Raw genomic sequence first — 13,099 nt, forward strand, 5'->3', positions numbered from 1 at the left:
TGCTTCTTGAACTTTTTTTTTTTTTAACAAATACCACCTCAGAAAGATTTTGCTCTCCAAGTACCACCATAATGACCAACAAAAGAAATACAGTATAGTAGGCCTACATATTCATTAAAAACAAGGCAGAGTTTTTTTTTTAACAACTATATTAAATACTTTGGCCGTTGTAACATCACACACAGTTTAAACAGTAACATTGAATATTTAAGTGATTATTTGGCGTACGATGAAAAAGAAGCCCGGTACGCGTACCACAGTTTGAGAATCACCGGTCTAGATGTGTTTTATTTCATCGTTCGAATGTCATATGCATGTCATTTGAAATACCATTATATAATCACTTCTAATTACCCCAGCCCCACTGCTAATTGGGTTTAATTGCAAACTATATATATATATATATATACGGTATATATATATATATACATAGTATATATATATATATATATATATATATATATATATATATTCTGAGCGCGATGATGTCCCGTTATCGATGGGAAAATGCATTTTTAGACGATTTGCCTGAGAGGTTAGGAGACGCTGAGAGTAACAAGCGGTAGAAAATGGATTAAAAAGGACAGATTAAAAAAAAAAAAAAAAAAATTAACTTGGGACTTCCTGCGGGCCGGATTTTGGGGACCCCTGTTGTAGACTATGAATTAAATAAAAAATATACACGATTAAACAAATCTTATGATGTCAAAATCTCCCCAAGCTTGTCCCAATCATTTGCGCCATTACGGTTTTATTTTTATTTTATTTTATTTATTTATTTTTAATTTTATAAACCTTTATTTATAAATTGCAACATTTACAAACAATTGAGAAATAATAATAATCAAAATACTACAAAAACAGTACATAACAGCGCCAGGGGGTTGTAAACTCAATAAAGTAACTAAAATAGAATGAAATATATATATATATATATATATATATATATATATATATATATATATATATATATATATATATATATATGTATATATATGTGTGTATATATATATATATATATATATATATATATATATATATATATATATATATATATATATATATATATATATACACATATATGAATATATATATATATATATATATATATATATATATAAACAAAGTGCTAAGCCATAGGCTCACACAAGTTCAGTAAATAATTTAAAATTTGGAACACAGCATCATCGTTTTCACAGCTTTTTGGTTGTTAGAGGTCGAGAGTGTTTTAAAGTGTAGTTCTAATTCTTTTTTAAAGGCACAAAAAATTGCGCCATTACGGTTCTTGAAATACATTTTCCGATTAGTGACGTCATCCAGCCCGCCAATCCTGTCCCATTTGTATGTGCCACATTTTTTTGTCTTTACTATTATAGTTACGTCATGAACATTTTATGGGGCTAGTTATGACTCATAAAATATTAATAGCATGACAACTATAATAGTTGGACAAAAAATGCAGCACAAACGATTGGGGCAAGTTTGGGGAGATTTTGACAAGCTGATTAACAGTCTATATTACAGTTTACCCGCAAGATGACGCTGCTTATTTCGAAAGAGCGAAAAACAAAAAACTCAAACTCGTACATGTCACCTGTATTTTTTTTTTAGAATAACCTCACTATAATGAAGTCACCATTCAAAAATTCAATTCTCGAGTCAGACAATATTAAGACACGTTTTATATCACAGCGCGTACGGTAGCGAACGCGGAAGTAACGAGCAGGATACTTATCTTGCTCCGAGTACAGCCCTGTGCTGACGTCCTCGTGCTGCATTCTAGCACCTCGGAAGATCTCTAAATGTTCGTGTCATTGTGTGTAGTTTACCGCGTACATCTTACGTCACAATCATGGCACGGAGCAAAGTGTGGTTGTATTAAGCAGAGGTAATATTGCTGCTACTTAATGGGGGACTGGTCAACCTTGTGTGTTGGATATCAAACGAAGGTTGGAAATTTCCGCCTTGCCAGGATAACCTGAACGCACCATCGAACTCCTTGTTGGAGCAACCACCCGCCCTTCCCCTCCCCTCCTTGTCTGCTAAACGGGTCAGCAACCTCTAAACAAGCACACACCTTTTATTTGTGTTCCCTTTTTTAAACAAAAAAAACGTCGCCTTAGCCTTTTTAAAAAATAAAAAAAATTGTTTCTAATCGAATCGCGTTCTGTGTAGACCTCATCATGGCGGCGAGTGCGAAGCGAAAGCAGGAGGAGAAACACCTGAAGATGCTGAGGGAAATGACGAGTTTGCCTGCCAACAGAAAGTGCTTTGACTGCGACCAGCGCGGTCCCACCTATGCCAACATGACGGTGGGCTCCTTCGTCTGCACCTCCTGCTCCGGCATCCTGTGAGTGACCTTAGCGTGGACACACACACACACAAACACACACACACACTAATGCTACATATGGCACACACCAGCAGTTAGCTTGCTAGCACCGGCTAACGCTGTGTGCTAAAGCACGTACTGTATTATATGTGCCAGTGACACTTTGAGCCTGTGAGTAACAGCATTGTTGACAATTCTACCATTTTTTTTTACTTTCTTCGCGTGGCAGTGGGTGACATTTACACAAGCCTGGTGGACAAACACGGCAGCTACTACCAGTTGCTTGTCGCCTTAGGACAGAGGTGTCAAACTCGTCATAGATCGGGGGCCAAATGGAGAAAAATCTACTCCCAAGTGGGCCGGACTGGTAAAATCACGGCACGATAACTTAAAAATAAAGACAATTTAAGATTAAGTGTAAACTTCTTCTCACTCCTTTTCAAATATGTAAAAAAAGAAAAGAAAACAAAGTCCATTGCTCATTTTGTTTATTTTTTCTGTTTTTATACAATGCTATAGCCTTAACAGCCATTATAACTAGAGATGTCCGATAATATCGGACCGCCAATATCATCGGCCGATAAATGCTTTAAAATGTGATATCGGAAATTATCAGTATCGGTTTCAAAAAGTGGGCAGCACGGTGGAAGAGGGGTTAGTGCATCTGCCTCACAATACAAAGGTCCTGAGTAGTCTTGGGTTCAATCCCGGGCTCGGGATCTTTCTGTGTGGAGTTTCCATGTCCCCCCCATGACTGCGTGGGTTCCCTCCGGCTACTCCGGCTTTCTCCCACTTCCAAAGACATGCACCTGGGGATAAGTTGATTGGCAACACTAAATTGGCCCTAGTGTGTTGATGTGAGTATGAATGTTGTCTGTCTATCTGTGTTGGCCCTGCGATGAGGTGGCGACTTGTCCAGGGTATACCCCGCCTTCCACCCGATTGTAGCTGAGATAGGCTCCAGCGCCCCCCCGTGACCCCAAAGGGAATAAGCGGTAGAAAATGGATGGATGGATGGTTTCAAAAAGTAACATTTATGACTTTTTAAAACGCAGCTGTACGGAGTGGTACACGGACGTAGGGAGAAGTACAGAGCGCCAATAAACCTTAAAGGCACTGCCTTTGCGTGCCGGCCCAATCACATAATATCTACGGCTTTTCACACACACACAAGTGAATGCAACGCATACTTGGTCATAAGCCATACAGGTGACACTGAGGGTGGCCGTATAAACAACTTTAACACTGTTACAAATATGCGCCACACTGTGAACCCACACCAAACAAGAAGGACAAACACATTTCGGGGGAACATCCGCACCGTATAAACACAACAGAACAAATACCCAGAACCCCTTGCAGCACTAACTCTTCCGGGACGCTACAATATACACCCCCTGCTGCCCCCTACGCCCCCCGCCCCACCCACACCTCAACCCCGCCCACCTCAACCTCCTCATGCTCTCTCAGAGAGAGCATGTCCAAAATTCCAAGCTGCTGTTTTGAGGCATGTTAAAAAAATAATGCACTTTGTGACTTCAATAATAAATATGGCAGTGCCATGTTGGCATTTTTTCCCATAACTTGAGTTGATTTATTTTGGAAAACCTTGTTACATTGTTTAATGCATCCAGCGGGGCATCACAACAAAATGAGGCATAATAATGTGTTAATTCCACGACTGTATATATCGGTATCGGTTGATATCGGAATCGGTAATCAAGAGTTGGACAATATCGGAATATCGGATATCGGCAAAAAAAGCCATTATCGGACATCTCTAATTATAACAAAATGAAAACAATGGCTAATACGCCAGTTTTCATTTTGTTATAATGGCTGTTAAAGCTATAGCAATGTATTGGATCAGGCTCGCTCTTGTTTTTTTGCATATTTTAAATAAAAATATATCAAATCAAATCAAAATTGTTTTCTTTGTTTAAAGATAGAACGAGTGTATTAACAATTATGTCATGTAAATAATGTATCCGATAATGTTTTATTATTGTTATAATTACACAAAGTGTGCAAGTTACATGTAGTAATTCAATTAGTAAACACAGTGAATTGTTAATAAATAAACTGTGACTGAATCTCTCAAAAACAAACTATATCCTCTTTTGATAGGAGGGGACTGGAAAAAAAACTTACACATGGAAGTTAGCGGGACGTCTATAAAAAGGGTAAATGAACACAAGGTCTTGGGGGTTAAGATAGATGCTCTACTGACTTGGAAACCGCATGTGAAAGCAGTACAGTCTAAATTGGTTAAGGGTGTCTCCATTTTGTGGAAAATGCAAAAATTACTAAATCAAAATTCACTTACAACAATTTTCTTAGCTCTTTTATTGCCGCATTTACAGAATTGCGCTGAAGTTTGGGGGCACACCTATAGGGACACTATTGAACCGCTATTTAACCTCCAGAAAAAGGCCATTAGAATTATACTTTATGCCCCATATAGAGCTTATACCAATGATCTGTTCATAATGAGTAATTTTCTTAAACTGCATGATATAATCCAATACAGTAGCCTTCAAGTTATGTTTATGGCCTCACCAAGGGCTCTACCTGCAAATATACAGAGTCTGTTTTCACTCAGAGATGGTCCACATGAACTCAGGGGTGTCCTGAAATTCAAACATAACATAGTCAATTCCACATTCAAGGCTCAAACGTTGTCTATAGCGGGGGTGAAACTGTGGAACAATGTGAGCGGAGAAATGAAACTGTCTTCTAGCCTAAGAGTGTTCAACCTTGCGGTAAAAATGTGTTGCTGGGAAACTATCAAAAACATGACTAGTTGTTTGGACTATCTCAACTGTGGGACACAGGTGCAAAATAACTCACTGTGGAATAAGGGACATAACACACCAGACAAGGCTTCAGAAGATGAAAGATACCCAGGCAAGATGGAGCTAATCTCATGGTCACTCAATGCTATTATATCCATATTGGTGTATGTATACTGACTTGTCATTATCATCCATTCTCATATGTTATACTTGTTCTGAAATTGTCATGTATCCATCAAATCTGCTGTTGAAACTTTGACTATATAACCAACATATATAACCAACATATAAGTTGATTGTAAATTAGCGGCGGGACATGGATAAGCATTCTTGCTTTATCCCCGTATCCCTTTTCGGTGGGTGCCGTTGCATGTCTGTCAAATTACAAAGAGTGATGAAGTGTTGCTATATATGTCTGTTTGCTGGAATAAATAAATGCATTCATAAATAAATTAAAACACCTGAAGGTTGTATGTGGAACTAGGGCTGGGCGATATGGCCTTCTATTAATATCTCGATATCTTTAGGCCATGTCACGATACACGATATATATCTCAATATTTTGCCTCAGCCTTGAATGAAAATATATATAGTCACACCAGTATGATGATTCTATGTGTCTACATTAAAAACATTCTTGTTCATACTGCATTAATATATGCTCATTTAAAAAATTCATGCAGAGAGGGAAATCACAACTAAGTCAATTTACCAAAACTGTATTTATTAAACAGTTATTAAGCAGTGGCACAAACATTCATGTCATTTCAAAACAGAAAGCACAAGATTGTCAGAGACATTTTAAAACAAGCTATAATTGCACATTTGTGCATGATGTCACTAAGATGACATATCAAAACAACACTAAATTAAAGTGCACTTTTTGTACAGAATGCCACTACAATAGTTTAAAACAAATAAAGGGCACTTTTGTGCATGATGTCACACAAGATATTTCAATAACTATCAAATAAAAATGAGCTGCATTAGGAAATAAAATAGTGTATGTCCTTCGCTATGTGGTAGGTTACTGCGGACGTTATCTCGTGTTTCTGACTATTTTTTTCATAGGGTGGAAATAGTGTTGATGTGCAGGTTGCTTCGGCGTTTTGTGAGATGTTGACATGCGGAGTTTCAAACACTCTTCATTCTCCAGCGGGTGACTTTTCAAATGATGCTACAAATTAGTAGTGCTGCATACTTGACATATTACGGTTGTCTGTTCAACATCTTCCCGCTTGAAGCCAAACCACCGCCAGACGATGGACCCCGTGCTTGGGAATTAATTATTCTTCCTCCATTTGTTATCAGATTCGCACCTTCTTTCTCTCGTTTTACCACTCGCACCGCTCCGCTTGCACCACTTGCCACAGAAGTTAGTTGCCACAGCTAACTTTACCTATGGTACATTCCTCTCTGCTACCTCTCTGCTCCGCGAGGGCGTATGACGTTGCATGCGCGACAGTATGTGACGTATGTAACAAGGTGCACTTGTTTTATGTCTCTGTGAGAAGGAGAGACAAAAAAAAGAGTGAGAAAGGCCTGTAGTGTAATGCATGCAGCTAAAAACAACTGCGTGAGAACTTATACTGGAATACTCACGATATAATCATTTTCTGTATCGCACAGAGACAAACCCGCGATATATCGAGTATATTCGATATATCGCCCAGCCCTATGTGGAACCATTGTCTCGTTGTCCCTCCTAAAGCAATAATTGCTGTGACACCTGTCTCTATATATGCGTTGGACACGCCTTCCTACTTCCCTTAAGTACACGATAACGGGAGAGGCAGGCGTCCACGCGACGACCGAAAAAGTGCATTTGTCTGGTTAAAAATTTAAGTTCACTTTCTTGTTCTGGATTATATTTGTGTAGGGGCTTGACTATTGGCAGAAAATTGACAACAATGTATTCTGTGTATTATCAGTAAAGTGCATCTGAGCAGCAACCTAATGTTATCGGTCGTGTTCAATTCTCCACACAACGCAGAGGAATACACAAGCACATTCTGAAAATGTACATATCATAATGTTGTTGTTTTTTTTTTACACTTGCATGTTGCGGTTAATAGTATTCTATCTTTATTTGTCCTTATTTATGCTTTCTGAATAAATTATAATGTTCATCAGTCAACTCATTGGTGTTATTTTTCAATTTATCAAGATAAAAAAATGTATATCAAAATCAAATTACAAGATGTTATTTATGTATTTTGATCATTTACCTCGACTGATGTACTATATCATGTGGTTTATTTTGTACATATGTAGCATCATCTACAAAGATACATCCATCCATCTATTTTCTACCGCTTGTCCCGTTCGGGGTTATAAAGATACGAATAATTGCTATTGCGACATCCAGTGGACACATTTAGAAGAGCTTTTTATTCAAAAATTTCAGGTTAATTTTTTATACCTGGCAAACTCATCCCGCGGGCCGGATAAAACCTGTTTGCGGGCCGGATCCAGCCCTCGGGCCGTACGTTTTCACACCTCTTCCTTAGGAAGACAACCCTACTGAGCGAGCCAAATCTAGACGCTGATACAGGTGGACGATGCTACACATCGATCCGATACAGTTGAGTAAATACAAGAATAGTTTTTTTGTTTGTTTAGGTTTATTTCAAACATGTATACTAGGACTGCACGATTTTTTTTAAACATTTAATTTTTTTCCTTAAAATTACGAATCGATTTTAATTCAGAGCTGTCAAGTGATAACATTTTTTAAATCAGACTAATCACACTCTTGGACCTATTATTTACTTGCATAAATAAACAATTGCTTAAGAGAATACCCCAATATTTGGATACAAATGCAATTTGGTAGTCAGAATGTCACACAGGAATGTTTTACTGAACTGCTAGTCATTGATTTACTCAAAACTTGGTCAAAGCAAGTATAGGTGTGTTGCAATCACATGACCTAGAGCAATGGCAGGCCGTGCGTTTCCCACCTAGGCCTTCAGTGATGTCAGACTTCAATGATTACCTCTCAAAATACCATCATTTATGTCCCCACATGACCATTGCTGGAGAAATACTATACAGAAACACATTTACGCACCAATGGGCATTGTACAAAACGGGTTATTTTCTGGCGCATTTAAAAATCAATAAACCCGCATCAGCAATTAAAACATATCTTATGTCAAATTTTGTCACTTTGTCAAAATTAAAATAGCAAAAAACATATTAAATGAGAAAAAAATAAAGAAATAAATTATCTGAACTCACATTTCATTGACAGCTGAGCTAGCTTCCGGGGTTGGCTGACAACGTCTCACAAGATGTAGTTTATCTTTAAATATCCTTCTTGAAAATGGCCTTGCAAATATATGTGTTGTCTTGTCTAATCATAAAAGATGCAGATGAGGCGTGTTGGCTGAGTTCTTAAAGTTTACTCCACAGCGTGCTCATCAATAACATTAATCTACATTCAACAACCTAAACAGGGCTACTGTGCATGCTCTTCACTATTGTGGCATGCTGGGTAATGGAGTTCTTATGTTACCTAGCTCATAACATCACAATATATATCTGCCTTAGGCCAGCTGGAAGGCCTTACTTACAACAACTTGTGATCTGGTTGGCTATCACAACTGTCTGTCAAATGTTTGTGTCCGTTCACTGAGAGTGCACAAACACCCGCATTGTTGATTCTGAAGGCCCCGGCAAATTTCTTACAGCATGGCAACATAAGCTAGCTGAATTCTGATTGGATAAAAACTCTATAACCTAAAAACAACAGCACTGGAAGGAACATAATATGGCATGAAGAGAATATGAATACTTTTAGATATTTAGGGAAAGTACATAAAAAATACTTTTTATCTTTAATTATGATCAGGATTTCTAGTTATGTTAGGCCAGCAGAGAAGACTTTGCTGGCCCTGACGGCACACCACTGACCTAGAGGCGCTTCCAGGTTTCAGGCGATGATCTGAGCCCCATTAGGCTACCGTTTATTAACCTGAATCAGTGCAGATTTTGGCTTGTTTTGAAAGGTTTAGAGGCAAATATAAATGCGATCATGAAAAAAAGATTTTAAATGGGATGGAGTGGATTTTTACGCTCTTAAGAAAAATATTTTTTTACCATGTATCATCACCAAGAGGTTATTGTTACCTCACTTCACTTGACACTTACGGTATTTAGAGAATAAATGATTGGAGGCACATCATGTATTTACATCTGAGGGGTCCACAAATTAAGCATTAATATGGGCAGCACGGTGGAACAGGGGTTATTGCATGTGCTTCAAAATACAAAGGTTCTGAGTTCCATCTTGGGCTCGGGATCTTTCTGTGTGGAGTTTGCATGTCCTCCCCGTGACTGCTTGGGTTCCCTTCGGGTACTCCGGCTTCCACCCACCTCCAAAGACATGCACCTGAGGATAGGTTGATTGGCAACACTAAATTGGCCCTAGTGTGTGAATGTGATTATGAATGTTGTCTGTCTATCTGTGTTGGCCCTGCGATGAGCTGGCGACTTGTCAAGGGTGTACCCTGCCTACCGCCCGAATGCAGCTGAGATAGGCTCCAGCACCTCCCCGCGACCCCGAAAGGGACAAGCGGTAGAAAATGGATAGATGGATGGATGGTAAAAACAAAGTTGTACTTTTTCGTGCATCGTTAAGTAACGTATTTGATTGACACAATGAGTGACGCTAATGAGAACAAGGATACGTTTGTTTACAATTGATTTCCTGCTACAAACATTAGTCTCATCTACAATTCATGTCTGCATTTGTTTTTATGCTGTGAAATTCATATTATGTGTCATTATTTAGCTGTATATTTCCATGTTGTTCAGCATGAATCTTTAATAGCGATATCAAGATATAGTATATGTTGTTGAGTGTACGAGATGTATTCATCTGGTTTATTAATACTATTAAGGATATTTTTCTGATTCTAACAAATATCACCCAAGACCCTATAATGTCCGTGTCGAATAAAGCACTTGCTTTTCCTGCACAACAACTAAGCTTTTAGTTTTTGTTATGAAAATGGACAATGAAAATACGGTGGATAGGACCAACAATAACAATATTTATTACTCAGCCTTAACATAATGTTAGTTTATTTGCACAACCAGGTTTAAGTAGTTATATTTAGGCATAGCAACCACAAAAGAACAAAAGAACTTCTGCAATCTATTGTCTGTTCTTTATGTTTAGTTCTGCTCTCAAACACTACTAATATAGTAGAAAATAAACTCAAAGGCATTACAGAAAGTTTCTCAAACAAATCAAATGTTCAAGCAAACATTTTACAAAGTGATCGCTGCAGACACGAGCGGTACGATTGATGAAAGTGATATTTTTAAGAGCCATTTCCTTCGACGCACTTTGTTTTTTTCCTTACTTTTATTACTTTTGGAACGACTGGAACACCCAAGAACAGAACAGTAATACAGCATTTTCTGCTCAAACTCTACACTTACGCTCACTTGTTTTAATGCTACGCTCAAGCTGCTTGACCATCGTTTGAAATAAGCCGAAAAGAAGAAAAACGAATGTCACATCATATGCAAACCACCTATAGTAAGAATTAAGTGCTCATTTTTAAAGTCCCTGCAATAATATAGCAAACTCGTTACAGATGTACAATATATTAATAGATAACGTCATATAGTTACTCATGAACAACTTTACATAGTGCACCATTTACTCTTCCTTAGTTTGACCAGTTGTTTAAACAAAAGTAAGCCATTTTTAAATGAAGATGCAAAAAAAATGCAATATGTAACAAATGCTAGTAAAGTGTAACAAAATGTAAACAAAGTCTGTGTAACATTTATTTTTTAATCTTTTTTTCTTATTTAGGGATGTAAATTAATTTATGTTATGCAGTAAATATTATTTTAATATTATTGGACCAAATTATTATTTAAAAGTAGCACATTTGTTACATTTTATTTGTTTTAGCTAAAACTCTCGACGGTCAGTATTACATTTTAGATTAAAGTGATCTAAAAACTGTGATTGATAATTGCACTTTGATAAACTCATGGACCGACTGGCACTAGCTCGCTAACTCAAATGCTAACAGGAAAACCAGAAACGTGGCCGTCTTTCCCCATTAAAAAAAGGACATACCCTAATCTAAACTTCTATAAACGCATTGATGTTTGAACAACTAAGATATTGAATTGTGTACATTGAACCTACAAGCTGTACTTTTTGAGCACATTGAACAATACCACGAGAATAATACCCATGACAATTATGGTCAGGATAACCGTGATTAAAAACGTCCATATGGTTCAACTCCTAATGACCACATATGAAAGAGGCCTGGGTATAATTTGAAAATAAAACATCCCAGTGACAATAAAAAACAAGATATGTGTCAAATGTAGGCAAAAAATGGCATTTTCCCCAGAGTTTGTATGTAATAAAACATAAAAAAAAACAACTGAAAATATAAATCTCATTATGCTAGTATCGATTTGATACTGATATCGCCCACCTTTTGTATGCAATACGAGTGCAGGAAGCAAGTCCACCACATCCCGCCTCTCTGTTGACTACAAAACATCTATGGTATGTTTGAGTTTAAGCTTCACAGTGCAGTTGTGTAATCCAGCATCTGCAGCCTGGGATTTAGGATTAGTGAAGCGTTCCGTTTCTTCCCTTTCTGTGAAAAGTGTTCGGTTTTCAACTATCACTTGTTCTGTTCTATGGTTCTACTTTGTGGGTATGAACAGTTGTTTGATAGCTTAGACTTAGACTCAGACTTAGACAAACTTTAATGATTCAAAAGGGAAATTGTTCCACACAGTAGCTCAGTTACAAAGGATGGAAAGTGTAAGGATGGAAAGGACAATGCAGGTATAAAATAGAATAAAAATGTACCGTAGTAGCAATATAAAATATAACCTATATGTATTATTTTAGCAGAAATGTAAAGATGGCAATCATCTTGTTAGGGGTAGATAATGCTGGACGTATTTGTCCTGGTATTTATCTCAGTGATCTCTTGTGACCGTCAGTGTTTGTGGATAAACCCTGAGGGGTGTCAACCTCATTTTACCTCAAATAAATAATTACCTATACTATACCATACCATGCCAACTTTATGTATAATATGGATATTGGCAACTATTTACTATTCATGGGCTAAGATTCGATTATAACTTGATTATTCATGTATCTTTAATTGATGTAAATGTATGTTAGGCTTCTTTTTTGGTTGCTGATGTATCTGGTAATTTATTGTGTCATTCATACTCATTCATATCTATGACTTGCAGTGTTGTCGCACTGTTTGGATTATGGATGTAACGATAGGAACATTTCATATCACGGTTATCGTGACCAAAATGATCACGGTTATTATTATCACGGTATTGTTGAATGTGCTCAAAAAGTACTTATACAAACATTGAAATCTTTTAACAGAGTTTTTTTTCCAATATAACTAAAATAAATAGACAAAGTTTGAGAACCCACTATTTTGCATGTTTTGCGTTTCAAATGCTCACAATACGAAGGTCCTGGGTTCGATCCTGGGTTCGATCCCGGACTCAGGATGTTTCTGTGTGGAGTTTGCATGTTCTCACCGTGACTGCGTGGGTTCCCTCCGGGTGCGCCGGCTTCCTCCCACCTCCAAAAACATGCACCTGGGGATAGGTTGATTGGCAACACTAATTGGCCCTAGTGTGTGAATGTGAGTGTGAATGTGGTCTGTCTATCTGTGTTGGCCCTGCGATGAGGTGGCGACTTGTCCAGGGTGTACCCCGCTTACCGCCCGAATGCAGCTGAGATAGGCTCCAGCACCCCCCGCAACCCCAAAAGGGACAAGCGTTAGAAAATGGATGGATGCTACACTGATAGGGTTTCAGTCTTAGTATTGTATCTGTTTTAATGGCTAGGCTTTTATTGTTTTAAATATTGGTTTATTTAAGTGTAAAGTGTGTAACAAAAAAAATCTATTATTATTTCTTATTTCTGGCAGGT

At 37.6% G+C, this 13,099-nt stretch overlaps 1 protein-coding gene across 5 annotated transcripts in view; it reads left to right on the forward strand.

The window, feature by feature from the left end:
* Nucleotides 1–1,917: 1,917 nt before the first annotated feature.
* agfg1a (ArfGAP with FG repeats 1a) overlaps nucleotides 1,918–13,099 on the forward strand; it is a 52,155-nt gene continuing 40,973 nt past the window's right edge. For 2 of the 5 annotated variants that reach the window (XM_061925669.2, XM_061925671.2), the window contains exon 1: nucleotides 2,017–2,350. In XM_061925669.2, coding sequence (XP_061781653.1) covers nucleotides 2,184–2,350 — 167 coding nt within the window. In that variant the 5' untranslated portion in view covers nucleotides 2,017–2,183. Of the gene's footprint in view, nucleotides 2,351–13,099 lie in introns of all 5 variants that reach the window. The other 3 variants (XM_061925673.2, XM_061925672.2, XM_061925670.2) reach the window with 2 other exon arrangements.

The sequence above is a fragment of the Nerophis lumbriciformis genome, linkage group LG30, assembly GCF_033978685.3.
Source record: "Nerophis lumbriciformis linkage group LG30, RoL_Nlum_v2.1, whole genome shotgun sequence".
NCBI classification, from domain to species: Eukaryota; Metazoa; Chordata; class Actinopteri; order Syngnathiformes; family Syngnathidae; genus Nerophis; species Nerophis lumbriciformis.